The sequence below is a fragment of the Coregonus lavaretus genome (assembly GCF_964263955.1).
Source record: "Coregonus lavaretus genome assembly, chromosome: 37".
Lineage (NCBI taxonomy): Eukaryota > Metazoa > Chordata > Actinopteri > Salmoniformes > Salmonidae > Coregonus > Coregonus lavaretus.
In genome coordinates, this window is record NC_140024.1 from 30780104 (window position 1) to 30803666 (window position 23563).

The 23563-nt window shown below is 47.1% G+C and overlaps 1 protein-coding gene across 1 annotated transcript in view; it reads right to left on the reverse strand.

The window, feature by feature from the left end:
* The window catches only part of LOC311111855 (unconventional myosin-IXAa-like), a gene marked incomplete at its 5' end in the record, with an annotated part of 126263 nt that overhangs the window by 19299 nt on the left and 83401 nt on the right, over positions 1-23563 (reverse strand). The window contains 12 exons of the mRNA XM_084154761.1: positions 262-365; positions 1232-1432; positions 1762-1864; positions 4149-6104; positions 6761-7071; positions 9406-9555; positions 11875-11997; positions 13746-13937; positions 16605-16727; positions 16822-16861; positions 17133-17270; positions 21411-21486. Of these exons, the coding sequence (XP_084010887.1) occupies positions 262-365; positions 1232-1432; positions 1762-1864; positions 4149-6104; positions 6761-7071; positions 9406-9555; positions 11875-11997; positions 13746-13937; positions 16605-16727; positions 16822-16861; positions 17133-17270; positions 21411-21486 (3517 nt within the window). The remainder of the gene's footprint in view (positions 1-261; positions 366-1231; positions 1433-1761; positions 1865-4148; positions 6105-6760; positions 7072-9405; positions 9556-11874; positions 11998-13745; positions 13938-16604; positions 16728-16821; positions 16862-17132; positions 17271-21410; positions 21487-23563) is intronic.

Consider the following 23563-nt stretch of genomic DNA (forward strand, 5'->3'; position numbering starts at 1 on the left):
GTATCAAGAATGGTCCAACACCCAAAGGATATTCAGCCAACTTGACACAACCGTGGAACGCATTGGAGTCAACATGGGCCAGCGTCCCTGTGGAACGCTTTCGACACCTTGTAGAGTCCATACCCGACAAACTGAGGCTTTTCTAAGGGAAAAAGGGAGGGAGGGGTGCAACTCAATATTAGGAAGGTGTTCTTAATGTTTTGTACACTCCGTGTATCCTGTATTAAAATGACTCCAATGGACACCATGACAGGAACAAACCTTCCATCTGACTGGGTGTTCTTGCGTATCGTGTCAACTTTGGCCAGATCTCCAGACGACATGGCCTTGTGCATCTTCTTCTGTTCCTCAGAGCTGGTGGAAGGCTGAAACGCCAATGAATGACACATTGTCAGCATCATCATATAGAAACAGATAGGACAATTAAAGAGACTTTTCAATATCTACAGTACTAACTGAAGTTGTGTGTTACTCTACGTCTATGTTTTCGTATCTCACAGGAGACGGGAGGATTTTTCCCCCACGCCAGTAGATGGCAGTACAACAATGGATTCCTTGACAAAATGTAGCACTTCCACTAGCCTGAGTTGTCAGTTGTACTCAAGACTAACATTTTCCAATGCTGTCTATAGCTCACAGTTTTTCACTAGCATACCTGACTAGCAGTATATCTAACATGGATAGCCAGCTAGCACAATAAAGACAGTTTATGTTACACCGAAGTAGAGAGGTCAGGAATGTGTGTTAGTGGATCATCAGGGGAGGAAGGTCAAGGTTGAGCGATGACCTTCGACCCAGGATCCCAGGGTTCGGTCAGAAAGCAGGGCTAATGGTGAGAAGAGAAAGCTAACAGGCTAACAAGCTACAGTAACACATGCCGTGGTTAATTATGCTGACAGAGGTGCAGAAGGAGAATCACTTCGGGGCTGTGAAGAAGTGAGGAGAGAGGCTAAGCTAGGCTAGAACCTTGATCGGGTTTTAAAGAGAAGAGTGTGTTAGCACCGTTGAAACAGTTTATGCTCGGCGGAAGAGTGAAAATCTAGTTAAAGCGTAGGTTGTTTAGTTGAGTTGGTCGGTAGAGAAGGTCTGCCCAGCCAGTGCTAAAGAGGGTTAACAGCAGGGGGAAGAAAGATGGCCGTCCCACTGTGAAGCTTAGAGGAACAAGAGAATAACTTATATTAGTTGAATTGGGGTGTAGGCCAAGGTTTAGGTTTGGGTCTGTTTTCTTTACCATCTCTGAGTCACTGAAACACTCAAAGGACTGCTGTTTAGGGAGGGTTGGGGTGTAGGGGGGAGGGGAGGAGAGGGAGGGCTTTCCGTCGTACTCATCCTCCTCCGACTCGCCCCCCAGCGAGGAGGTCGGCGTGCGGGTCAGAAAGTCAGAGCGCGTCCGTGCCATGCGGGCTTTCTTTCTGTGGCCCGCCCTGCTGACCTGGTTGACCAAAAACGATATAACAACAGTTGAAACACACTGAGAAACAGGCCATTGAATGCTGCTTTCCTCTTTAGGACCTGTGGATACTAGACAGGGTCGTTGGGGATGCCCCAATGTTTCCTTTTTCAATCTGTGCAACTAGCTTTCTGTGTCACCATCTTTTTATTACGTCGGTCTCTCTCTCTCTCTAGGATATGTACACACATGCAAACACTTAGAACACCCACACCCACACAATATCTCTTTATCAGTCTGACTATTAGATATGGACATGCAAATACATACTATTATGACAACAAATGCTACCAGTTCTGCTATTCACTAACCTCCTGTGTTTTCAGTCCTATCGAGGGCTTGGAGCTTGAGGAGGGGTCCTCCTTTGGGACTGCTACAGCCTTCTCTTGATTGACAGGCTTGTCCTTGTCAAACCTAAAACACATCGAGTCATTGAGTAAGGGAATGAAGATGGGGTTAAAGTTGCAATATGTAACTTTTTGGGCGACCCGACCAACTTCACATAGAAAGGTGAATTATAGATCTGTCATTGTCATTGAAAGCAAGTCTAAGAAGCGGTAGATATGTTCTATGTGCGCTATTTCTATGCTTCCTGCTCTTAAGTTTCATATTGCATCTTTTACTTTCGGTTTTGTACACCAGCTTCAAAGAGCTGAAAATACCATATTTTTGGTTATGGAAGATATATTTCACAGCGGTTTAGATGGTACAATGATTCTCTACACTCTGAGTTCTTGTTTTGTCATAAACTGAAATTAGGCGAACTATTAGAATTTTAGCAACCAGGAAATGGTGGAGCGATTTCTGCATATTGCACCTTTAAGTTTATCTGTGAAATAGTAAATCATTATTCCAAACCCATTAATTCCCAAGCAACACCTATTTTGCTCATGTTTTTATTTATTTAAATAACCTTTATGTGAACTATGCATCTATTACGTCTCTTTGTTTCTTTTCAGAGGTTAAGAATTATACAGTGGGGAAAAAAAGTATTTAGTCAGCCACCAATTGTGCAAGTTCTCCCACTTAAAAAGATGAGAGAGGCCTGTAATTTTCATCATAGGTACACGTCAACTATGACAGACAAATTGAGGAAAAAAAATCCAGAAAATCACATTGTAGGATTTTTTATGAATTTATTTGCAAATTATGGTGGAAAATAAGTATTTGGTCACCTACAAACAAGCAAGATTTCTGGCTCTCACAGACCTGTAACTTCTTCTTTAAGAGGCTCCTCTGTCCTCCACTCGTTACCTGTATTAATGGCACCTGTTTGAACTTGTTATCAGTATAAAAGACACCTGTCCACAACCTCAAACAGTCACACTCCAAACTCCACTATGGCCAAGACCAAAGAGCTGTCAAAGGACACCAGAAACTAAATTGTAGACCTGCACCAGGCTGGGAAGACTGAATCTGCAATAGGTAAGCAGCTTGGTTTGAAGAAATCAACTGTGGGAGCAATTATTAGGAAATGGAAGACATACAAGACCACTGATAATCTCCCTCGATCTGGTGCTCCACGCAAGATCTTACCCCGTGGGGTCAAAATGATCACAAGAACGGTGAGCAAAAATCCCAGAACCACACGTGGGGACCTAGTGAATGACCTGCAGAGAGCTGGGACCAAAGTAACAAAGCCTACCATCAGTAACACACTACGCCGCCAGGGACTCAAATCCTGCAGTGCAAGACGTGTCCCCCTGCTTAAGCCAGTACATGTCCAGGCCCGTCTGAAGTTTGCTAGAGTGCATTTGGATGATCCAGAAGAGGATTGGGAGAATGTCATATGGTCAGATGAAACCAAAACATAACTTTTTGGTAAAAACTCAACTCGTCGTGTTTGGAGGACCAAGAATGCTGAGTTGCATCCAAAGAACACCATACCTACTGTGAAGCATGGGGGTGGAAACATCATGCTTTGGGGCTGTTTTTCTGCAAAGGGACCAGGACGACTGATCCGTGTAAAGGAAAGAATGAATGGGGCCATGTATCGTGAGATTTTGAGTGAAAACCTCCTTCCATCAGCAAGGGCATTGAAGATGAAACGTGGCTGGGTCTTTCAGCATGACAATGATCCCAAACACCCCGCCCGGGCAATGAAGGAGTGGCTTCATAAAAAGCATTTCAAGGTCCTGGAGTGGCCTAGCCAGTCTCCAGATCTCAACCCCATAGAAAATCTTTGGAGGGAGTTGAAAGTCCGTGTTGCCCAGCGACAGCCCCAAAACATCACTGCTCTAGAAGAGATCTGCATGGAGGAATGGGCCAAAATACCAGCAACAGTGTGTGAAAACCTTGTGAAGACTTACAGAAAACGTTTGACCTGTGTCATTGCCAACAAAGGGTATATAACAAAGTATTGAGAAACTTTTGTTATTGACCAAATACTTATTTTCCACCATAATTTGCAAATAAATTCATAAAAAATCCTACAATGTGATTTTCTGGATTTTTTTTTCTCATTTTGTCTGTCATAGTTGACGTGTACCTATGATGAAAATTACAGGCCTCTCTCATCTTTTTAAGTGGGAGAACTTGCACAATTGGTGGCTGACTAAATACTTTTTTTCCCCACTGTATATGACAGACATTTTTAGGAATAATCTCCCATCTCTCCATTAAATGTGTATCAATGTCTAGTTGAGTGGTTAAGGTACCTACAGTACATGATAACTCCATAGCTGGATTCAATACTCACTTAGAGAACGACACCCTGTCTTTGGGCGCAAAGAAGATGTTCCCCGACCTGTCAGTCATGCTGACACTGGCGCCCTGATTGGCCAGGGCCTTCTTGGGGACCCTCCCTCTGGCTCCTCCTCCCCCGCCCTCTCTGGACTCCAGGGTCAAATTCGGCGCCCAGCCGTCCGCAACGGGCCTCCCATCCCTGGTCTTTGCTTTGGGGACTGAGGGAGGTGGAGGGAGCCGGGCCTGGGGATGGGTCTGGTTGGGCTGGGCCTTGGGCTGGGTCTTGTTGGGCTGGGCCTTGGGCTGGGCCTTGTTGGGCTCAAGATGGGGCTTGGGAACACTCTGGGTGTCCATCGGCCCAGGAGGAGAGAGGTCTGCAGGGGCAGCGGACACAGACTTGGTCTTGAAGGGTGGAGCCAGAGCCGGGGCTCTCTCGATGAGAAGGGAGCTGGGTCTTAGGGGCCTGGTCGAGGTAGCTGCGGTTGCACTCCTGTCTTGGGAGGGCCCTCCCTGGAGGGGCCCCCCCTGCCGGCTCTGCTGGATCCTGACCAGGGCCTCGCCCCTCTGCTTCTCCAACAGTTCCCTCTCGTACTGGGCGAAGTGGCGGCGCTGTCTCTCCAGAACCTCCTTCTGCTGTCGGATCTGGTCCATCATCTCCCGCTCGTTCTGCTGTTGCAGGTGCCGCTGACGCTCCTCCTTTTCCTCGTTCAGTCGCTCCAGCTTCTCCAGGACCAGCTGGTTGGCGGCCGGGACGGGGATGACGGGGGCGGGATCTAGTGGTTGAACGGGCGCCGGAACTGATGGCCGTGGCGATGAAGGGGATTCGCCGGTTTGTGCCGACCCGTCATGAACCTCTACAAGGGGAAGATGAACAACAGCACCACCTAGCTCCTCCTGATACAGGGGGGTTTCCTTCTGCATGCTGATGACCACCACCACGGGTCGCCGTGACGACTCCCGCCTTTGTTTGATTGACTTGAGCGGCTTGGTGATGATGGTGGTACTAGTGGTAGTGGTGGTGGTATCTTCCTCGAGGGGTCGCGAGGGGTCAACGCCAGGACGACGGGTGATGACCAAGCTGCCATCAGTTGACGGGACGTAAAAGGTAGGGAGGTAGTTCTCTATCTTGGGCGGAGGTGGAGAGACGGCAGCCGGTTCTGGCTTGGCCTGGCTCTGACTGTCTGGAGGTGGGGAGGCGACATCGGACACAGAAGCCCTGGGAGGCTCCTTCGACATGGGGCTAATGGGGATGACCTCTGGGGCCTGCTCCAGCTCCATCGGCGCTTCAGAAGAGAGGGGGGAACCAAGCTCCTCCGCATCCGCCAAAGGTGCCCTCTCCCTGAGTATCTCGTCGTCCACGCTGAGTAGCTCGAAGCTGCCCTTGGAGCTCTGGCTGTCGGGGGTTCCGGGCCCCTGGGGGGAGCGGAGAGGCGGGGTGGTGGCGGGGGCCAGCTCGGCCGACCAGCGCCTCTCCTCAGAGGGGGACGAGGCCCCACCACTGCCCGTGGCCCGCACCTTGAGCAGCTCCAGGCTGAACTTGGCCTGCTCCAGCTCCCTCATCCTCCGGCTCTCCCTCTTGGCCCTGGTGGTCCTCTGGCAGGGCTCGTCCAGGGTCCTGGTCCTCTCTCTCACCACCACCGTGGCAGTGGCAGCTGTCGACGAAACTGGCGGTGGTTCAGACTGGGCCCTACCGGAGCTCTCTGCGGCCCTCGCCACTCCTCCTTCACCTCCTCCCTCTTTTCTCCTCTCCTCCTGGCTGTTCAGTCTCTGGAGGCTCCTCTCCCGCTCCTTGTATGAGCGGTCCTCCCATGTGCTCAGGTCCAGGCCCATGATCCTCACTGGCTGATCATCTTCTTCTGGCGAGAGGCGAGTCTGTCCATTCTGCAGCAGCTGCTGCTGTTGTTGACTCTCTCTCTCCCTCAGCCTCTGCTCCTTCTCTTTCAGTCTCTGCTCCTTCAGCTGCCCGAAGCTGTCAATCAAGGAGGCATGGTTACAGCTAAACCAATCACAAGGCAACACCACACCTTCAATGAGTCTTACTTCCTTGTTCCTTGACAAGACAGACTAGACACTTAAAAACATATAACAGTCTCTTCCTGTTGAATGTGTCAACTCAAAGTGGCAGCCTTACGGGAGAATGTCCTCCTCCAGCTCAGCTGACTGTTGCTACTTTGTTCTGGGTGTTTATGTAACCACATTATCTGAACAGGAGATTTTTCAGCTGGCAGGCCATGAATACGGGCACGTCACCAGTTACGACTGGGCGTGGAGGGGGATTGGATATAGAATTATGACCAATAAGTACAGTGAATGAACTTTGCAGCAATTTCTAATCTCGTTGCAAGAATGTTTGAGTTGAAATGATGGTTGAAATGATGGAAGTTCAGATGGTCTTCTGTGGCAACACTGCCTTCATAAAATGTTCCATGGCATTTCATATTGATTTCCATGATCATGCAAAAGTATCCAGAAACAGTAATGAAGCATAACGTTTTGAAAGCTCAGCTGCAGATAGAAATGCATTTGTAGAACAGACAAAGTGTAGAACAGACTATTCACTCTCATGTCATGTGGAGAACCACGTCTGCTCTAAGAAACGTTCTACAACACTTAACATTAGTTTACCTCTGTCTGGCCAGGTATCCTTTCCCCGCTGCCTGTAGCAGCACCGTGGTGCCACGCAGTCGCAGGTAGGCGTCTCTGGCCATGTGGCAGCGCCAGGCCGTCTGGATGGCGAGTGCTGCCCCCTCCCGTTCTCTCCGCTTCAGCCACGCCCTCCACTCCCTCTGCAGCAGCAGGGCCGCCTCCCGCCACAGCCCGAACCTCCGGCGCTCCTTGTATCCCCGCCAGGCGGTCTGGAGGCACAAAGCCGCCTCCTCCTGGATGCTGGGGTCGTAGTCATCTTCCTGCTTGGACAGGTAGGCACGCCACCATTGCTGTGTGAGGGAAAAGCAGGTGAGATCAGCGCTGTGGATGTTACCGCATTTATAGTATGATGGAATTTGTTAAGTTTCTTGGATTTGAGTCCATCCATCTATAGCAACGTCCAATCCAAAAATCACCCCCCTATGCACTTGTGGAGATCTGATAGGTACAGTATAGGCAAATTGGCAAATATTCCATCAAGCCAATCAGAAATCAAGGTGGAGCTATTACCATGTTGCTTACACCTATCCAATTCTCTCAGATTTCCACAAGTGCATAGAGGCTAGGAGGGCCTGGGGGGTTAGGAGGGCCTGGGGGGTTAGGAGGGCCTGGGGGGTTAGGAGGGCCTGGGGGGTGAGGAGCCTAGGGGGAGCTGGGATTGGGCACTACTGAATAAAATAATTTTTGGTATAGTCAGGGAAAATGTTGTCAAAACAGGACACAAAGCTATCCAAACTTGGCTGACTACACAAAGAGCAAAGGCAGTCTCAGCAGAGATAATATAAATACATTAACTGTTTGACAGACCTTTTGTTCTCCTGCTCTGGGAACATGATCACAACACTTCCATTAGAGGGTTTATTTCAATGTTGTTAGCGCTCTCCCTAAGTCTCTGGCTACTAACACTTCTACCCATTGATTGGATTTCTTTTTCTTTTCAACTAGGCAAAACCAAAACACCCGAGTCTCTTTCCAAAGGACCAAATAGGCGGTTACAGTGTAAACAAATATAATACGAGGCCCTCTCCAAGCAGGGAAGGGAGAGGTGTAGCAGGGGAACATTAACAAGGGTAGATGCCCTGATCCATTTGGTTTCTTTTTTTTTTATACTGTTTTTCACACTGTGTATTCATATACTGTATTCTTCACATAGCTCTTTCTAATATATCTAATACAGTACATTGCATTTTGTTACACTGTTTATTCCCATCGCGTATCTATATACTGGATTCCTGACATGGCTCACTGTAATATATCTACTGCTGAACATATCATTCTTAAGTAGATATTGTAGGTGTATATACACATTGATTGCATTTGGATTACTGATAGTGTTAACTGGATTAGTTCTGACATTCCTGATTTCTTGTTTTTAGTTTTTGATTATTATTATTTGTGTACTTGTTTGACAATTTTGCTGCACTGTTAGGAGCTAGTAAAACAAGCATTCGCTATAACATCTGTCAAACTGTGTACGTGACCAATAAACTTTGACTTGATCCCGGAGTGCCAGAGGTATTGCAGGGTTTGATTCCAACCAGGTACCACACCTGACTCTACTAATCACCTCAACAACTGTGCTAGTTGATCAATATCAGTGATTGGCTAAATTGCACCAAGGTCTCAAAGATCTAAAGCAAAAAAGGCCAACTGACAAACCCGAAGTACCTATCCTTAAGGTGTATTATATCCAGTACCATTCATAGCCAACTTCTCTAGTACAATAATGTCCCACTTTATGAGAGGACTTAGTTTTGGTTCCTGCTGGATACTGTAACGTAACTGAATCAACAATTGCATAAGTACTAGGATCAAATATCTGGTATGAGTCTTAGATTGTGATCGTGAAAGTTGAATGACATCCAAAACAAAGTTGAGGAACGGTCAAGACAAATAGTTGAGCTAATTCACATAATTTTCCACAAAAATTAATTGTGGGATTTTGTGGGATTACTGAAAGGGCTCTGAATCTAAACATCCCTCTATAACACATACAATTACATATCTTTAGTGGCCCATCAAAACCGGGCTGAGCAAGATTGCACAGATAAGGACTGACATATAACATTGGGATGAGAAGCATTCCTACCTCAGTTGAATAACACCAATATGTGCATTATTTCCCACTTAAATCCATTTACTAAATACTAAATAAATATCACATTTACAAACAAACACCTACTGTATCTATAGCCTGGATATACTATAGATCATTTACACAGTTAATATCACCAACTATGGTGCTGAGAGCCACAGAACAGGGTGTGCAGACTTTCTACCAGCCCAGCGCTAACACACCTGAGTCAACTAATCAACTCATCAAGACCCTGATTGCGTGCAACTGTAATGAAACCAAAGCCTGCATACCCCTGTAGCAGGACCATGCAACTGTAATGAAACCAAAGCCTGCATACCCCTGTAGCAGGACCATGCAACTGTAATGAAACCAAAGCCTGCATACCCCTGTAGCAGGACCATGCAACTGTAATGAAACCAAAGCCTGCATACCCCTGTAGCAGGACCAGGGTTGGTGCCCCCTGCCCAGTCACTGGCCCTGGGGTGATGAAGCTTACCCGGTCACTGGCCCTGGGGTGATGAGGCTATAAGAAGGGGACGGTGGTTACCTGGATGGTTGTGGCAGCTAGTCTCATCCTGATGAAGTGTTTCCTCTCCAGCAGGGCCCTGAAGCGGCGCTGTAGCGTGACGATACGGTCCAGGACCTCCCTGTGGAGCAACGCCTGCAGCCGCTGACGCTCCACTTCACGCAGGAACACCTGACAGCGGACACAATGAGTGGCACATCATACACACATACATATATACTCACACACAAGGGCACACTGTTCAAGTATGGACATCCTCCTCCCTGGATGATCAGACACAGGGACACAAGAATTTCAGGTATGGACCACTAATTATAGACACATCAAACCAAAGGAATAGCTCTGGACCCATCTATCAGAGTGCGTGTGTGTATTACGTCCTGTCTCCCAGAAAGACTACAGTAATATATTGGCACTGCTCCTTATGTTCCTGTTTCTATATTTAAATAAAGTTCAATAACCTAAAGCAGGGCTGAGTCTCCAGCCCCCCCCGTGGAGACTGATAAACTGATGGTCAACTACCACTCATGGTCAACTATCCACTAGCTATGAGGACAACGCAAGGCCTGTCTGTTCTGTTCTAGTATAGTTCATTAGCCCAGCACCTGTGTTTTAAGGATGTGCGTATGACCACACACTTTTCTATATATAAGGCTGGTCTAAATGTGTAAAATAAAACAGATCAGTGCCTTATGGCAAATCCCCATGGGGGTACAATATACTACAGAAAACCAAAGACAATTGGATACAATTGTTGATATCTTGACTAAAAAGTCTCAATTTTATCCCTTTGTTTTAATCTACTGTAGTGACAGGCAGTAGGGTGACTAGTACCATGGTTTTAATCTACTGTAGTGACAGGCAGTAGGGTGACTAGTACCATGGTTTTAATCTACTGTAGTGACCGGCAGTAGGGTGACTAGTACCATGGTTTTAATCTACTGTAGTGACCGGCAGTAGGGTGACTAGTACCATGGTTTTAATCTACTGTAGTGACATGCAGCTGGGTGAATAGTACCATGGTTTTAATCTACTGTAGTGACAGGCAGTAGGGTGACTAGTACCATGGTTTTAATCTACTGTAGTGACAGGCAGTAGGGTGAATAGTACCATGGTTTTAATCTACTGTAGTGACAGGCAGTAGGGTGAATAGTACCATGGTTTTAATCTACTGTAGTGACAGGCAGTAGGGTGACTAGTACCATGGTTTTAATCTACTGTAGTGACCGGCAGTAGGGTGACTAGTACCATGGTTTTAATCTACTGTAGTGACAGGCAGTAGGGTGACTAGTACCATGGTTTTAATCTACTGTAGTGACAGGCAGTAGGGTGACTAGTACCATGGTTTTAATCTACTGTAGTGACCGGCAGTAGGGTGACTAGTACCATGGTTTTAATCTACTGTAGTGACAGGCAGTAAGGTGACTAGTACCATGGTTTTAATCTACTGTAGTGACAGGCAGTAGGGTGAATAGTACCGTGGTTTTAATCTACTGTAGTGACAGGCAGTAGGGTGACTAGTACCATGGTTTTAATCTACTGTAGTGACAGGCAGCTGGGTGAATAGTACCATGGTTTTAATCTACAGTAGTGACAGGCAGTAGGGTGAATAGTACCATGGTTTTAATCTACTGTAGTGACCGGCAGTAGGGTGACTAGTACCATGGTTTTAATCTACTGTAGTAACAGGCAGCTGCGTGAATAGTACCATGGTTTTAATCTACTGTAGTGACAGGCAGTAGGGTGAATAGTACCGTGGTTTTAATCTACTGTAGTGACAGGCAGTAGGGTGACTAGTACCATGGTTTTAATCTACTGTAGTGACCGGCAGTAGAGTGACTAGTACCATGGTTTTAATCTACTGTAGTGACAGGCAGTAGGGTGAATAGTACCATGGTTTTAATCTACTGTAGTGACAGGCAGTAGGGTGACTAGTACCATGGTTTTAATCTACTGTAGTGACAGGCAGTAGGGTGAATAGTACCATGGTTTTAATCTACTGTAGTGACAGGCAGTAGGGTGACTAGTACCATGGTTTTAATCTACTGTAGTGACAGGCAGTAGGGTGACTAGTACCATGGTTTTAATCTACTGTAGTGACAGGCAGTAGGGTGACTAGTACCATGGTTTTAATCTACTGTAGTGACAGGCAGCTGCGTGAATAGTACCATGGTTTTAATCTACTGTAGTGACAGGCAGTAGGGTGACTAGTACCATGGTTTTAATCTACTGTAGTGACCGGCAGTAGGGTGAATAGTACCATGGTTTTAATCTACTGTAGTGACAGGCAGTAGGGTGACTAGTACCATGGTTTTAATCTACTGTAGTGACCGGCAGTAGGGTGAATAGTACCATGGTTTTAATCTACTGTAGTGACAGGCAGTAGGGTGACTAGTACCATGGTTTTAATCTACTGTAGTGACAGGCAGTAGGGTGAATAGTACCATGGTTTTAATCTACTGTAGTGACATGCAGTAGGGTGACTAGTACCATGGTTTTGCCAACTTGGTATCCATCGGGCGCAAGGTCCACCTGGCCTAGGTACTGTCTGATGCCCTCTTGGGTGGCACTGGTGCCCTCGGGTAGCAGCACGCGGAAGTGACGGACAAAATCCTGCCAGGCAAGAAGAGGGAAAAGGAGAAACACACAAAAAAAACAATGGTTATAATAAATGTAGGAGGCAATTTTCAGAAGTGTGAGTCGGTGGACAGTCCTCAACGGCAACGGTCTCTACTGGTTAACTCTTCTCTATGGCACTGTACTGATCACCTGATTGGCTGGGCTTCTCTCACTTGGTCTGAATCTGTCGCAGGCAGCACAAAACACTGCAGCTCCTGAGGATTGGAGCTGTGCATCTCTAAGTGATATCACCAGCCAGTCTCTAAAGGACCATCTCTTAGCTTCACTCTACAGGAGTGACACAGGGACAAGGTCCTGTTCGGGGCACATGTGGTTTTAGGGATAGTCCATGGTGATATTTACAGGGAGGCTAACTAACATCATCAAAAAAATATTCACCATCCCACTCCCCCCCAAACGGAGGCCCGTTGTCTGATGTCAACACAGTTGGCAGTCTGGGAAACCGTTGAAGGCAGTAGGGGTGTGGCTGACTGACTGGGAAACAGATGCTGTGTTTATACAATTACCTCCACAGGACCAAGCGTTTCATTACAGACTATAGAGGCCCTGTTCTCCACACTGATCTCAGGACAGTCTTCAGAAGGGCCGCAGCTCTAATATGTCAGGGGAATTCAGATCAATGAGAACGTCAGTCTGAGGCTAAAACTATCTAGTGTTGTGAGTAAGTTCATGAGCGGCAGAATGAGGTCACGGGCGGGGCATTCCATCTCGTTTCATCGTCAAGGTTGTGTATTACAAACGTTCCATCACAATGGTTTCGCCCAGTGACCTAATGTTTGGCTTCCACAGCTGTAAACACTAGTTCAACGGTTCCTTACAGGACAAGCAATATACGAAAATAAAGGTGACGCTACTTTAAAACTGAAGGATTGGCTAAAAGTACAGTAACGAGCTAGACTCTAGACAATCCATAACATTATTGTGACATCTACTGTACCCAACTAGTCATATTCAAATGACACCTAACTTAAGAGCACTGTCCTAATAGTCCCACAATACTATCATACAAACAACATCTAACTTATGAAGTCTTGGAGACAATATGGCAGCCACTTCAAATCGCTAGTAAATAATTTCTTACACAAACAGATACAGCAGACGCCTTTGTTTTCTCAATGAACAGCACGACATGTTGCATACAACTGATCCCAATCACCAAGCCAACGGAAACACAGAGAAAGAAGTGGAAACAATGACTGAGGTTACTGAGGAACAGAGGACTTGACTCCGAGGTTACTGAGGAACAGAGGACTCCGAGGTTACTGAGGAACAGAGGACTTGACTCCGAGGTTACTGAGGAACAGAGGACTTGACTCCGAGGTTACTGAGGAACAGAGGACTCCGAGGTTACTGAGGAACAGAGGACTTGACTCCGAGGTTACTGAGGAACAGAGGACTTGACTCCGAGGTTACTGAGGAACAGAGGACTTGACTCCGAGGTTACTGAGGAACAGAGGAAATTGCGTCAGGCAGATTAACACTGACTAATGTCTACGATGTGAGTGCTTCCAGGAGAGAAGACAGGCAGATTAACACTGACTAATGTCTACGATGTGAGTGCTTCCAGGAGAGAAGACAGGCAGATTAACACTGACTAATGTCTACGATGTGAGACAGACTTGTAGATGGGGTAAATATGGGATGAGAGTGTGTGTGCATGTATATGTGTGTGTGTGTGAGAGTTTGCATACGCGTCTGTGCATCTGTCTAAAACGGCTTACCTGGAAGGTGTGCTTGATGCAGTAGCCTGACTGGCGGATGCGCACGGTCTCCAGCATACCTGTGTAGCGTAGCTGCCTGAGCACCAGACCATCGTTGAAGCGCAGGGGCAGCTTCTCTGCATTGGAACGGATGCATTTGACAAAGTAGGGTTCTGATTGGCCCAGAGTCTCCATCAGCTTATTGAGAGAGGCCTGTGGTAGGACAGATCAGGGGTGTCATCATTAGTCCAAAACGTTTAGCAAAAAAAAACCTGTTTACTCCAAACGGAAAACGTTTTGCTACGAAAACAAGAGTTTCTATTGGACAAATTCAGGTAGGCCCGTCCCTGTTTCGTTTGCTTCCGTTTGGTTCTGTTTGGTTCCTAGTGAATACATCCCAGGTATTGACATCACCAAAACCATATTAAACATCATATAAACATATATACAACCTTTGTCAGACAGAAATAATACACGGCACATTGGCTTTGTTGGTTTTATAGCAGGGAGGAGTGGTTTTGTCTGGTGTGAATAATTGTTGTCCTGTCTTTATAACCCTTTTTTGCCACATAATAAAAGACGGTCTAGGATAATAGGCTAGCGTGTGGTTAGCTGCTGTAGCATGGAGGGTTGGGGTGAGGAGGGAGACAGGTCCTCCTGGGTTCTCTTCCTCCGGACAACAACAAACAGACACTGGGTAAGGTCCACCTGATGCCATAACATTCCAAAACTGTGTGTGTGTGCGCGTGTGTGAGAGAGAGAGAAAGTGAGGGAATGTGTGTGTATGCATGTGTGTGTATGAGAGTGTGTGTATGCATGTGTGTGTATGAGAGTGTGTGTATGTATATGTGTGTATGAGAGTGTGGGTGTGGGAGTGGCTATTTCGGTGGCCAGGAATGCAGTTCCCCCCACTCCGCTCAGAAGATGAAAGCAGTGTATGAGTGTGTGTGTATGTATATGTGTGTATGAGAGTGTGTATTTTTTTTATTTTATTTAACATTTATTTAACTATGCAAGTCAGTTAAGAACAAATTCTTATTTACAATGACGGCCTACACCGGCCAAACCCGGACGACGCCGGGCCAATTGTGCGCCACCCTATGGGACTCCCAATCACGGCCGGTTGTGATACAGCCTGGAATCCAACCAGAGGGTCTGTAGTGATGCCTCAAGCACTGAGATGCAGTGCCTTAGACGGCTGCACACACATGTATGCATGTGTGTGTAAGTATATGTGTGTATGCATGTGTGTGTATGAGAGTGTGGGTGTGTGTGTGGCTATTTCGGTGGCCAGGAATGCAGTTCCCCCCACTCCGCTCAGAAGATGAAAGCAATCAGCCACACAACAGGATGTGGGAAGTGATGTCACCACTCCCTGCCTTCTGCCCAGGCTTCCTGCCAGCCAGAGGGGGTTAGAGTACAGCCAGGCTTCCTGCCAGCCAGAGAGGGTTAGAGTACAGGCCAGGGCTGGGGGATAGGGGATTGTTGTTGTGGGGGCGGTCACGCCTCTTTACACTCATACCGCGTCCCAAATGCCCCCCCCCCCCCCCCACACACTCCCCCACACCAGGCCCTGGTCAAAACTAGTGCACTATGTAGGGAATGGGGTGCCATTTGGGACTCACACTCACCCTCTGTGAGCCAAGAGCAATAGAGACAGCCAGGCATGAGTAAAGACACAACAGAGGAGTTAAGAAAGACAAGCTGGTAGGAGGGAGAGATGATTACGGCTGTGATAAAGGGATGATCATAACTGAGATGAGTTGACAACGTCCCCCTCTGTCTCATCAGCCTACTCAGCTGGTCTTAGATAAGCTGGGGACTTCCATCTTTAAGTATCACCTTTATTCTATTAAAGACATGCTCCGGAACTTTGGCGACTACTAAGTATTTTTTTTAAACCTAGTTTGAAAGCAACTGTTTTTCTGGAAGGTGTGCTGCGCCATTTTCCCTACATTATCCCCAACGTGGTTTAGCCCCCTAGCAATTTGAGTTCAACCAATGAGCTTCAGCCCCTCGCCATATGAGAGACAGCTAGCAAGATGCACATGATGAACACACAGCAGGGCGTGTGACCACTACTTTCAGAACTACTGGCTAAAAAGTATAAAAAAGTACTGGAGAATCGCTTTAATTTAAAAATAGGATTTTGGGGTTTTATTCTTCTCTTTTTGACACGGTCAAATCTGCTCAACTGAGCTTAAAATTCATCATCAGGGATCACACTAATTTCCAAAGTGACAGAGAAATGGGAATGTTCTGGGCAAGAGATGTTTTATGAAATAGTTATTTTTTTCCACCCAGACATGATGTCATCGTTGTCTTTTGGGTGGGATTACAAAAAGAAAAAGACGTCACAGGATCAGACAGACAGGCAGACAGACAGGCAGACAGGCAGACAGGCAGACAGGCAGGCAGGCAGAGGGAGGAGGTTGTAACAGGCAGCTCATGGGACAACACCCTGAGTTCCAGAGAACATCGATACTGTCAGCTGGACTCAGCTGGCAACTTCCAATACACATCCCAGATAAGTGGAGTAGAGTGAAGTTACCCCTAACCACTGATCTGAGGTCAGTTTAGTATTTTATCCCCTAATACACAAGTGTCAAACTCCAGTCCTCGAGGACAGAGTGTCTGCGGGGCGTCGCTCCTCCCTTGCACTCGATTGATCAATTAAGGTCACTGATTAGTTAGGAACTCCCCTCACCATGTTGTCTATGTCTCAATGGTCGTAATTGGACATTAATTGAAAAGATATAGCAAAAACCAGCAGACACATGGCCCGCCAGGAAATAAGTTTGACACCCTCGACCCTAATAGTTAAGGGCATGATTTGGGAGAGATACACTGATCCTAGGTCTGTGCCTAAGGGGGACTGACCTGGAACTGAGCGCTGATGCTGGGTGGTTTCTTCTTCTTGTGGAGGTGGAGGAGGGACTTGGTGATGCGGTCGTGCAGCGTCAGGTTGCTGAGGTACTTGAGGGACTTGACATCAAGCAAGTGCTGTGGTAAAAGGGAAGAACACACGACCAGTAAGATCCAGCACTAGTATTATCACTAGAGGTTTAAAGACAAGGTGGCTTAACAAGTGGCTTACCTTTGGAAGACTGGGCTTTGATTTGTAGTTTTTGTTTCTCCTGGTAAAAGAGAGCAGATGGTTTTAGGGACATAAGAATATCTACATTATGAATATCTACATTGTGTCTTCTCTACCAGGCCAATAAAAGGCTTAAAGAGGAGTGTTGCAGGGGGTTTGAGACAAACAGTCAGTGCATAGAGTAATTTAAGGAGTGGTGTAGGAGGTTTGAGACAGAAACAGTCAGTGCTGAGAGTAATTTAAGGAGTAGTGGTGGTGGGTGGATGGGTGGGTGGATGACCGGTGTTAAACAAAGATGTTGAGTCACTCACATGAGGATGCCATGGGCTCTTTCCAGGAGCTTGCTGCTGGTGGAGTTCACAAAGATTCCTCCGTCCTCTTCTGTGTTGGACCCGCTGGATGACAGGCGGCCCTGCCACCCGCCACGCCCATCCCAGCTCACACCCTCCCTGGTTAGGAACACACACAGATCAGTTTCAAAATGATCCACAGTTAAAAATATGCCTTTAGGAAATATAGAGATTTCATTTTAGCTGGACAACTAGGAAAAAGCTTAAATAAGAAAATGTTTGACCAACATTTGACTGTATTTCATGTCCTGCAGAAAGGGGCTTTTCCATGTTAAGCACCACTACAAATGGGATATGCTATCCTAGCCCTGGGTTCTGCAGTGTAAAGCCTCAGGCCTCAAGGTAAACTCTGGTCATCCCAGCCAAGCGCCTGAACAAACAGTAGGTTTTTCTATCAACACAGCGGCTCGGGTCGGTTAACGGTCAACACCTAAACCCAACACCAAACCTCCCAACACCAAACCTCCCAACACCAAACCTCCCAACACCAAACCTCCCAACACCAAACCTCCCAACACCAAACCTCCCAACACCAAACCTCCCAACACCAAACCTCCCAACACCAAACCTCCCAACACCAAACCTCCCAACACCAAACCTCCCAACACCAAACCCCTTTAGCCCTGATAGTATACTGCATCAGGACTGGGGAGGAGAAGGCGATCCATCATGGATTCCACCCGGCAAGCCATCAGGACCTGGGAGGAGAAGGCGATCCATCATGGATTCCACCCGGCAAGCCATCAGGACCTGGGAGGAGAAGGCGATCCGTCATGGATTCCACCCAGCAAGCCATCAGCACTGGGGAGTAGAAGACGATCCATCATGGATTCCACCCAGCAAGCCATCAGGACTTGGGAGGAGAAGGCGATCCATCATGGATTCCACCCAGCAAGCCATCGTAGCAGCCGGGGAGGGAGGTTTGTTTTCACACTCTGACTCATAATGATTTATACGCCACTTCCTACTGGGTCTGTGGCCACACACAGCGACACGTTAAACACGGTATCCACGTGGGAGTACACATAGAACATATAGAATGTTACTAATGGGGGGGCTCCGTCTTTCCTACAAGCGGGACGGGGTCAGAGGTTAGACACGGGTCCATGGGGAGGCGTCATGGGTGACAAGTGCAAGACAAGGCAAACAGGTGAAGACTTACAGCAAGCCATTCGTCTTCGGATTGTACTTTTTGATGTTGGCACCCAAACTAAAATGGTTACTCATTGTCTTAGGGTTTTATTGGTATAAAAAACAATAAACACCAAAGTATTTATTTGCCCAAGAAGAGGCAGTCATAGTAAAATAACACTGAGGTCTCAAAGTGTTTTGTTTTTACGACCCAATCTAGGATCCCATGGTTTTTGCAATATTTTCTTTTGTGGTTAAACCGATGGGGAAAAAACATGGCTTACATTTCAAACATATTTTGCTCTGTTTTGTGCATTCACAGCCAAGAATAGTTTGGACAGTGGAGACAGGTTGAAAATAGACTCTGGGCGTAAATGGCTGCGTCTCTTGGTTTTGTCTTAGCTGGACCTGTTTAGATTTCTCTCCATAGAGGTCATGGAAGAGACCCTAAAGACCTACTTTAGCCAAGCTACAGGAAGTAATCAGGTCCAAGATTCATATAAAGAACAGAGTAAATCCCGAACCCAAGTGGTGAGATATATTTACAATTTAAACAGGCCTCCCAATACGTTTGGATGATTTAAACTGGAGACCTATAACTCCGTTGCCTAGGGAATATAAATTATATCACTAAAGCAATATAAACAAAATGCCCTGGTGGAAATAAATTAGGTTTCCTCCCAGACCACATTTGAGACTAATCCTATAAATATGAAAATGAGTAAGAAATGTTTCATTTCTGAAATATGGAGACTTGTCCCTTTAAAACAATGTTACTCTAATGCTGTGTATGCCACAAGGAGGAATGGCTACAGAATGTTTGTTTTCAGAGTACCCCTCTGGATCCCAGACAGTACTGTACTGTCCACTGTAGCGTTCATCTGAGAAGACCCCTGCCGAGAGCCAGTATTTATCCGTCCCTGGGTCGTCTCCTGAAACACATAACTCTGACCTGACATCACGCAGGAAGCAGCTGCATGTGGGCTTTAGCACTAACTTAGTAACCATGAGTCTCTGTGTGTGTGTGTGTGTGTCTGTCTGTGTGTGTCTCCTCCTAAAATCACATTAAGAGGACTTTAACAGTCCAAGACTTGACTCCTTGTAACAAAAGCACTGTTGTAAGGGTGGTCTTTTGGCACTTGCTGTGTACGGGGGCAGTAATGTCATGCTATGGGGTTAATTATGGATTATGGGAGTCTAGGAGGCAGTGGAGGGTGTTATGGGGTTAATTAGGGGGTATGGGGCTCTAGGAGGCAGTGGAGGGTGTTATGGGGTTATTTAGGGGGTATGGGGTTCTAGGGGGCAGTGGAGGGTGTTATGGGGTTAATTAGGGGGTATGGGGTTCTAGAGGGCAGTGGAGGGTGTTATGGGGTTAATTAGGGGGTATGGGGTTCTAGAGGGCAGTGGAGGGTGTTATGGGGTTAATTAGGGGGTATGGGGTTCTAGGGGGCAGTGGAGGGTGTTATGGGGTTAATTAGGGGGTATGGGGCTCTAGGGGGCAGTGGAGGGTGTTATGGGGTTAATTAGGGGGTATGGGGCTCTAGGAGGCAGTGGAGGGTGTTATGGGGTTAATTAGGGGGTATGGGGTTCTAGAGGGCAGTGGAGGGTGTTATGGGGTTAATTAGGGGGTATGGGGCTATAGGAGGCAGTGGAGGGTGTTATGGGGTTAATTAGGGGGTATGGGGCTCTAGGGGGCAGTGGAGGGTGTTATGGGGTTAATTAGGGGGTATGGGGCTCTAGGGGGCAGTGGAGGGTGTTATGGGGTTAATTAGGGGGTATGGGGTTCTAGGGGGCAGTGGAGGGTGTTATGGGGTTAATTAGGGGGTATGGGGTTCTAGAGGGCAGTGGAGGGTGTTATGGGGTTAATTAGGGGGTATGGGGCTCTAGGAGGCAGTGGAGGGTGTTATGGGGTTAATTAGGGGGTATGGGGTTCTAGAGGGCAGTGGAGGGTGTTATGGGGTTAATTAGGGGGTATGGGGCTCTAGGAGGCAGTGGAGGGTGTTATGGGGTTAATTAGGGGGTATGGGGTTCTAGGGGGCAGTGGAGGGTGTTATGGGGTTAATTAGGGGGTATGGGGTTCTAGGGGGCAGTGGAGGGTGTTATGGGGTTAATTAGGGGGTATGGGGCTCTAGGGGGCAGTGGAGGGTGTTATGGGGTTAATTAGGGGGTATGGGGCTCTAGGGGGCAGTGGAGGGTGTTATGGGGTTAATTAGGGGGTATGGGGCTCTAGGGGGCAGTGGAGGGTGTTATGGGGTTAATTAGGGGGTATGGGGCTCTAGGGGCAGTGGAGGGTGTTATGGGGTTAATTAGGGGGTATGGGGTTCTAGGGGGCAGTGGAGGGTGTTATGGGGTTAATTAGGGGGTATGGGGCTCTAGGGGCAGTGGAGGGTGTTATGGGGTTAATTAGGGGGTATGGGTTCTAGGGGCAGTGGAGGGTGTTATGGGGTTAATTATGGGGTATGGGACTCTAGGGGCAGTGGAGGGTGTTATGGGGTTAATTAGGGGGTATGGGGATCTAGGGGCAGTGGAGGGTGTAAAGTGGGTCAGTGCACAGTCATTATTCATTCTTGTAAAGCTTTGTCAGCCTTTTCTCCAACTCTTTGCAGAACAACCCTCCTATTCTGTACTAGAGAGCGTCATTGCTGAACAACCCTCCTCTTCTGTACTAGAGAGCGTCATTGCCCTGGACAACCCTCCTCTTCTGTACTAGAGAGCGTCATTGCCCTGGACAACCCTCCTCTTCTGTACTAGAGAGCGTCATTGCCCTGGACAACCCTCCTCTTCTGTACTAGAGAGCGTCATTGCTGAACAACCCTCCTCTTCTGTACTAGAGAGCGTCATTGCCCTGGACACTCCGGAGTGTAGATAAGCAAAATAAATCCCAATCAAAATCATCAACATTTAAGTCATTTAGCAAACGCTCTTATCCAGAGCGTCTTACAGGAGCAATCAGGGTTAAGTGCCTTGCTCAAGGGCACGTCAACAGATTTTTCACCTAGTTGGCTCAGGGATTCAAACCATTCATTTTTCGGTTACTGGTCCAATGTTGCTAACCTCTGGGCTGCAACATATCTCAGCATACACCTTACAGTACACAGGTGGTCTTACCGTGGAGATTTCTCGTTGAGCGTGTTGCTGCCCTGCAGGTCCGACAGCGGTGTGCGTAGACTCTTCCTGACCACACCTGAGCCGGGAGAGACAGGGGAGGAGGAGGAGGAGGAGGACACAACCAGGTGAGAGGACACGCACAGATGGACCAGGCCAAACCCAGACCAATGTTAAACCACCTCAGACACCAGGACAATACCAGTTCCAACCAAGTGGACAAAACTGGGCTGTTTCTGGTGGTAATGATGTCATTTCAACCAGTTTTGCCCGCTGGAAAATGTAATCCAAATGTCTGATTTAAATCGGGTTAAGTTTGTGTGCTGTTGTTAGAGTGATTGTGAGAATTACAGAAGTCTGGAAGATCCATTTTGGAAGTGTTACTCAGTTTAGTTTGGACTAATGATTAACAAGGGTTTTAGTTCACTGTATGGACAGACACTGTTAAAGACACAGTTATTGGAAACATGCCTTTTATAATTGGGAAGGTCCAACACTAAGAACCACGATTCTAACTCCCCAGAAACCAAATGTTTATATAAACCCATGATTCATGAATCATCCTGATATTCCAAGAAACATCTATTTTCTCGGAAGATGATATTCTATGAAGAATTGTATGATGATATACATGAAGACCTAGAGGAGAATCTATAACTTTGTGGTCAAAAACCTATTTATGCAAAATATAATTGAGCTGAATTGTTGCATTTAAAACAACAATGGGTGCTTCTGGATTTTAAATGAACCATTGTAGCTCTGAAGCCAAAATATACATACACTCAATTCAGAGGCACCTATTTGAGTGAGATATTTGTTGGCCTCCAATTGGAGAAAGCAAACCGGTTTGGTCAGGAAAGCATTTTTCAATATCTCCAATGGCTGTGTTTTTGGCAGCAGTGAGGTTTCCCTCAATCTGATTGGCTTATGACAGTTGGCAGAGGAGATGATGTAATCCATACACCAACATTCCATCTTAAAGTCGTGAAACCTCTTCCAATCAGACACAGTGAGAGAAAACAGAGCATCTAGAAAGCATGCCATCAGGGATTTGAAGTGAACTACAGTCTAGCGACTCATTTCAGACTGGTTCAAGGCTGTATGCTATACCGTTTTCAGTATCATCAGTATTTTCTGCTATATCCTGCGCTGTCGAAGGGTCAAAAAGAGAAGAAAAAAACTGAACAGTTGGGTACAAGCTCTTAAAAACTGTGCTTGGTGTGGACTTGATGTTGAAAAACCCTGAAGAATGTGTTATTTTTTTCTAGAACACTAGAAGAGTGATATTACTGGTGTCTGTGTGAATAGCTTAGCTAGATTTACATGAGGGAGACATGGTGGGAAAGGTGGAAACCTCTCCAACCCCCATCCCCTACATGGAAACCCCTCCAACCCAACCCCCATCCCCTACATGGAAACCCCTCCAACCCAACCCCCATCCCCTACATGGAAACCCCTCCAACCCAACCCCCATCCCCTACATGGAAACCCCTCCAACCCAACCCCCATCCCCTACATGGAAACCATACCCTTCCAGATCGTCCCCTAGACCCTACCTGTGGGTAGATCTGAGATGATTGGAATATGGTAATAGGATAAGGATAAGCAATAAACAATATGGTAATAGCACAACCATGCCCTCTGATTGGCTGGATGGAGTTCTCTATATTTCTTACACCTGCCAAATCCTTTCAGATCTAAAAACATGCATAGCGGGGAGGCTAGAGGGCGAATTGGGATTGGTTGTAGATCTAAACATCCCCTATTCCTCCACCACCACCCCAAATGAGTGCCTTCATGTGGAGGTGTGTGTGTTTTGTAGGGGGGGGGGGGGGGGTGCAGACTAGTGACATGGTGGCCAGTGAGATGACCCCTGATCTACGCCCCCTGCCCCATAGCAGGTACCAGGGCAGCGTAACAGGCCAGGGCCACCAGGGCAACATGGTGACAACACTGCATGTGTCTATGATGGTGATGGTGATAGTGGTGCTACTGTGCATTACCCCAGACCACAGTGTGGATTAAAGGAGGTTAGAGTGCCTGTCACCATGCTAACAGGACCGTTCAGTGCTGGGTCGCACCCACAATCACAGAGTTAGTGAGAAGGGGGGGGGGGGGGGGAGAGACTAGCATAGGCACATACTAGATCACATGCA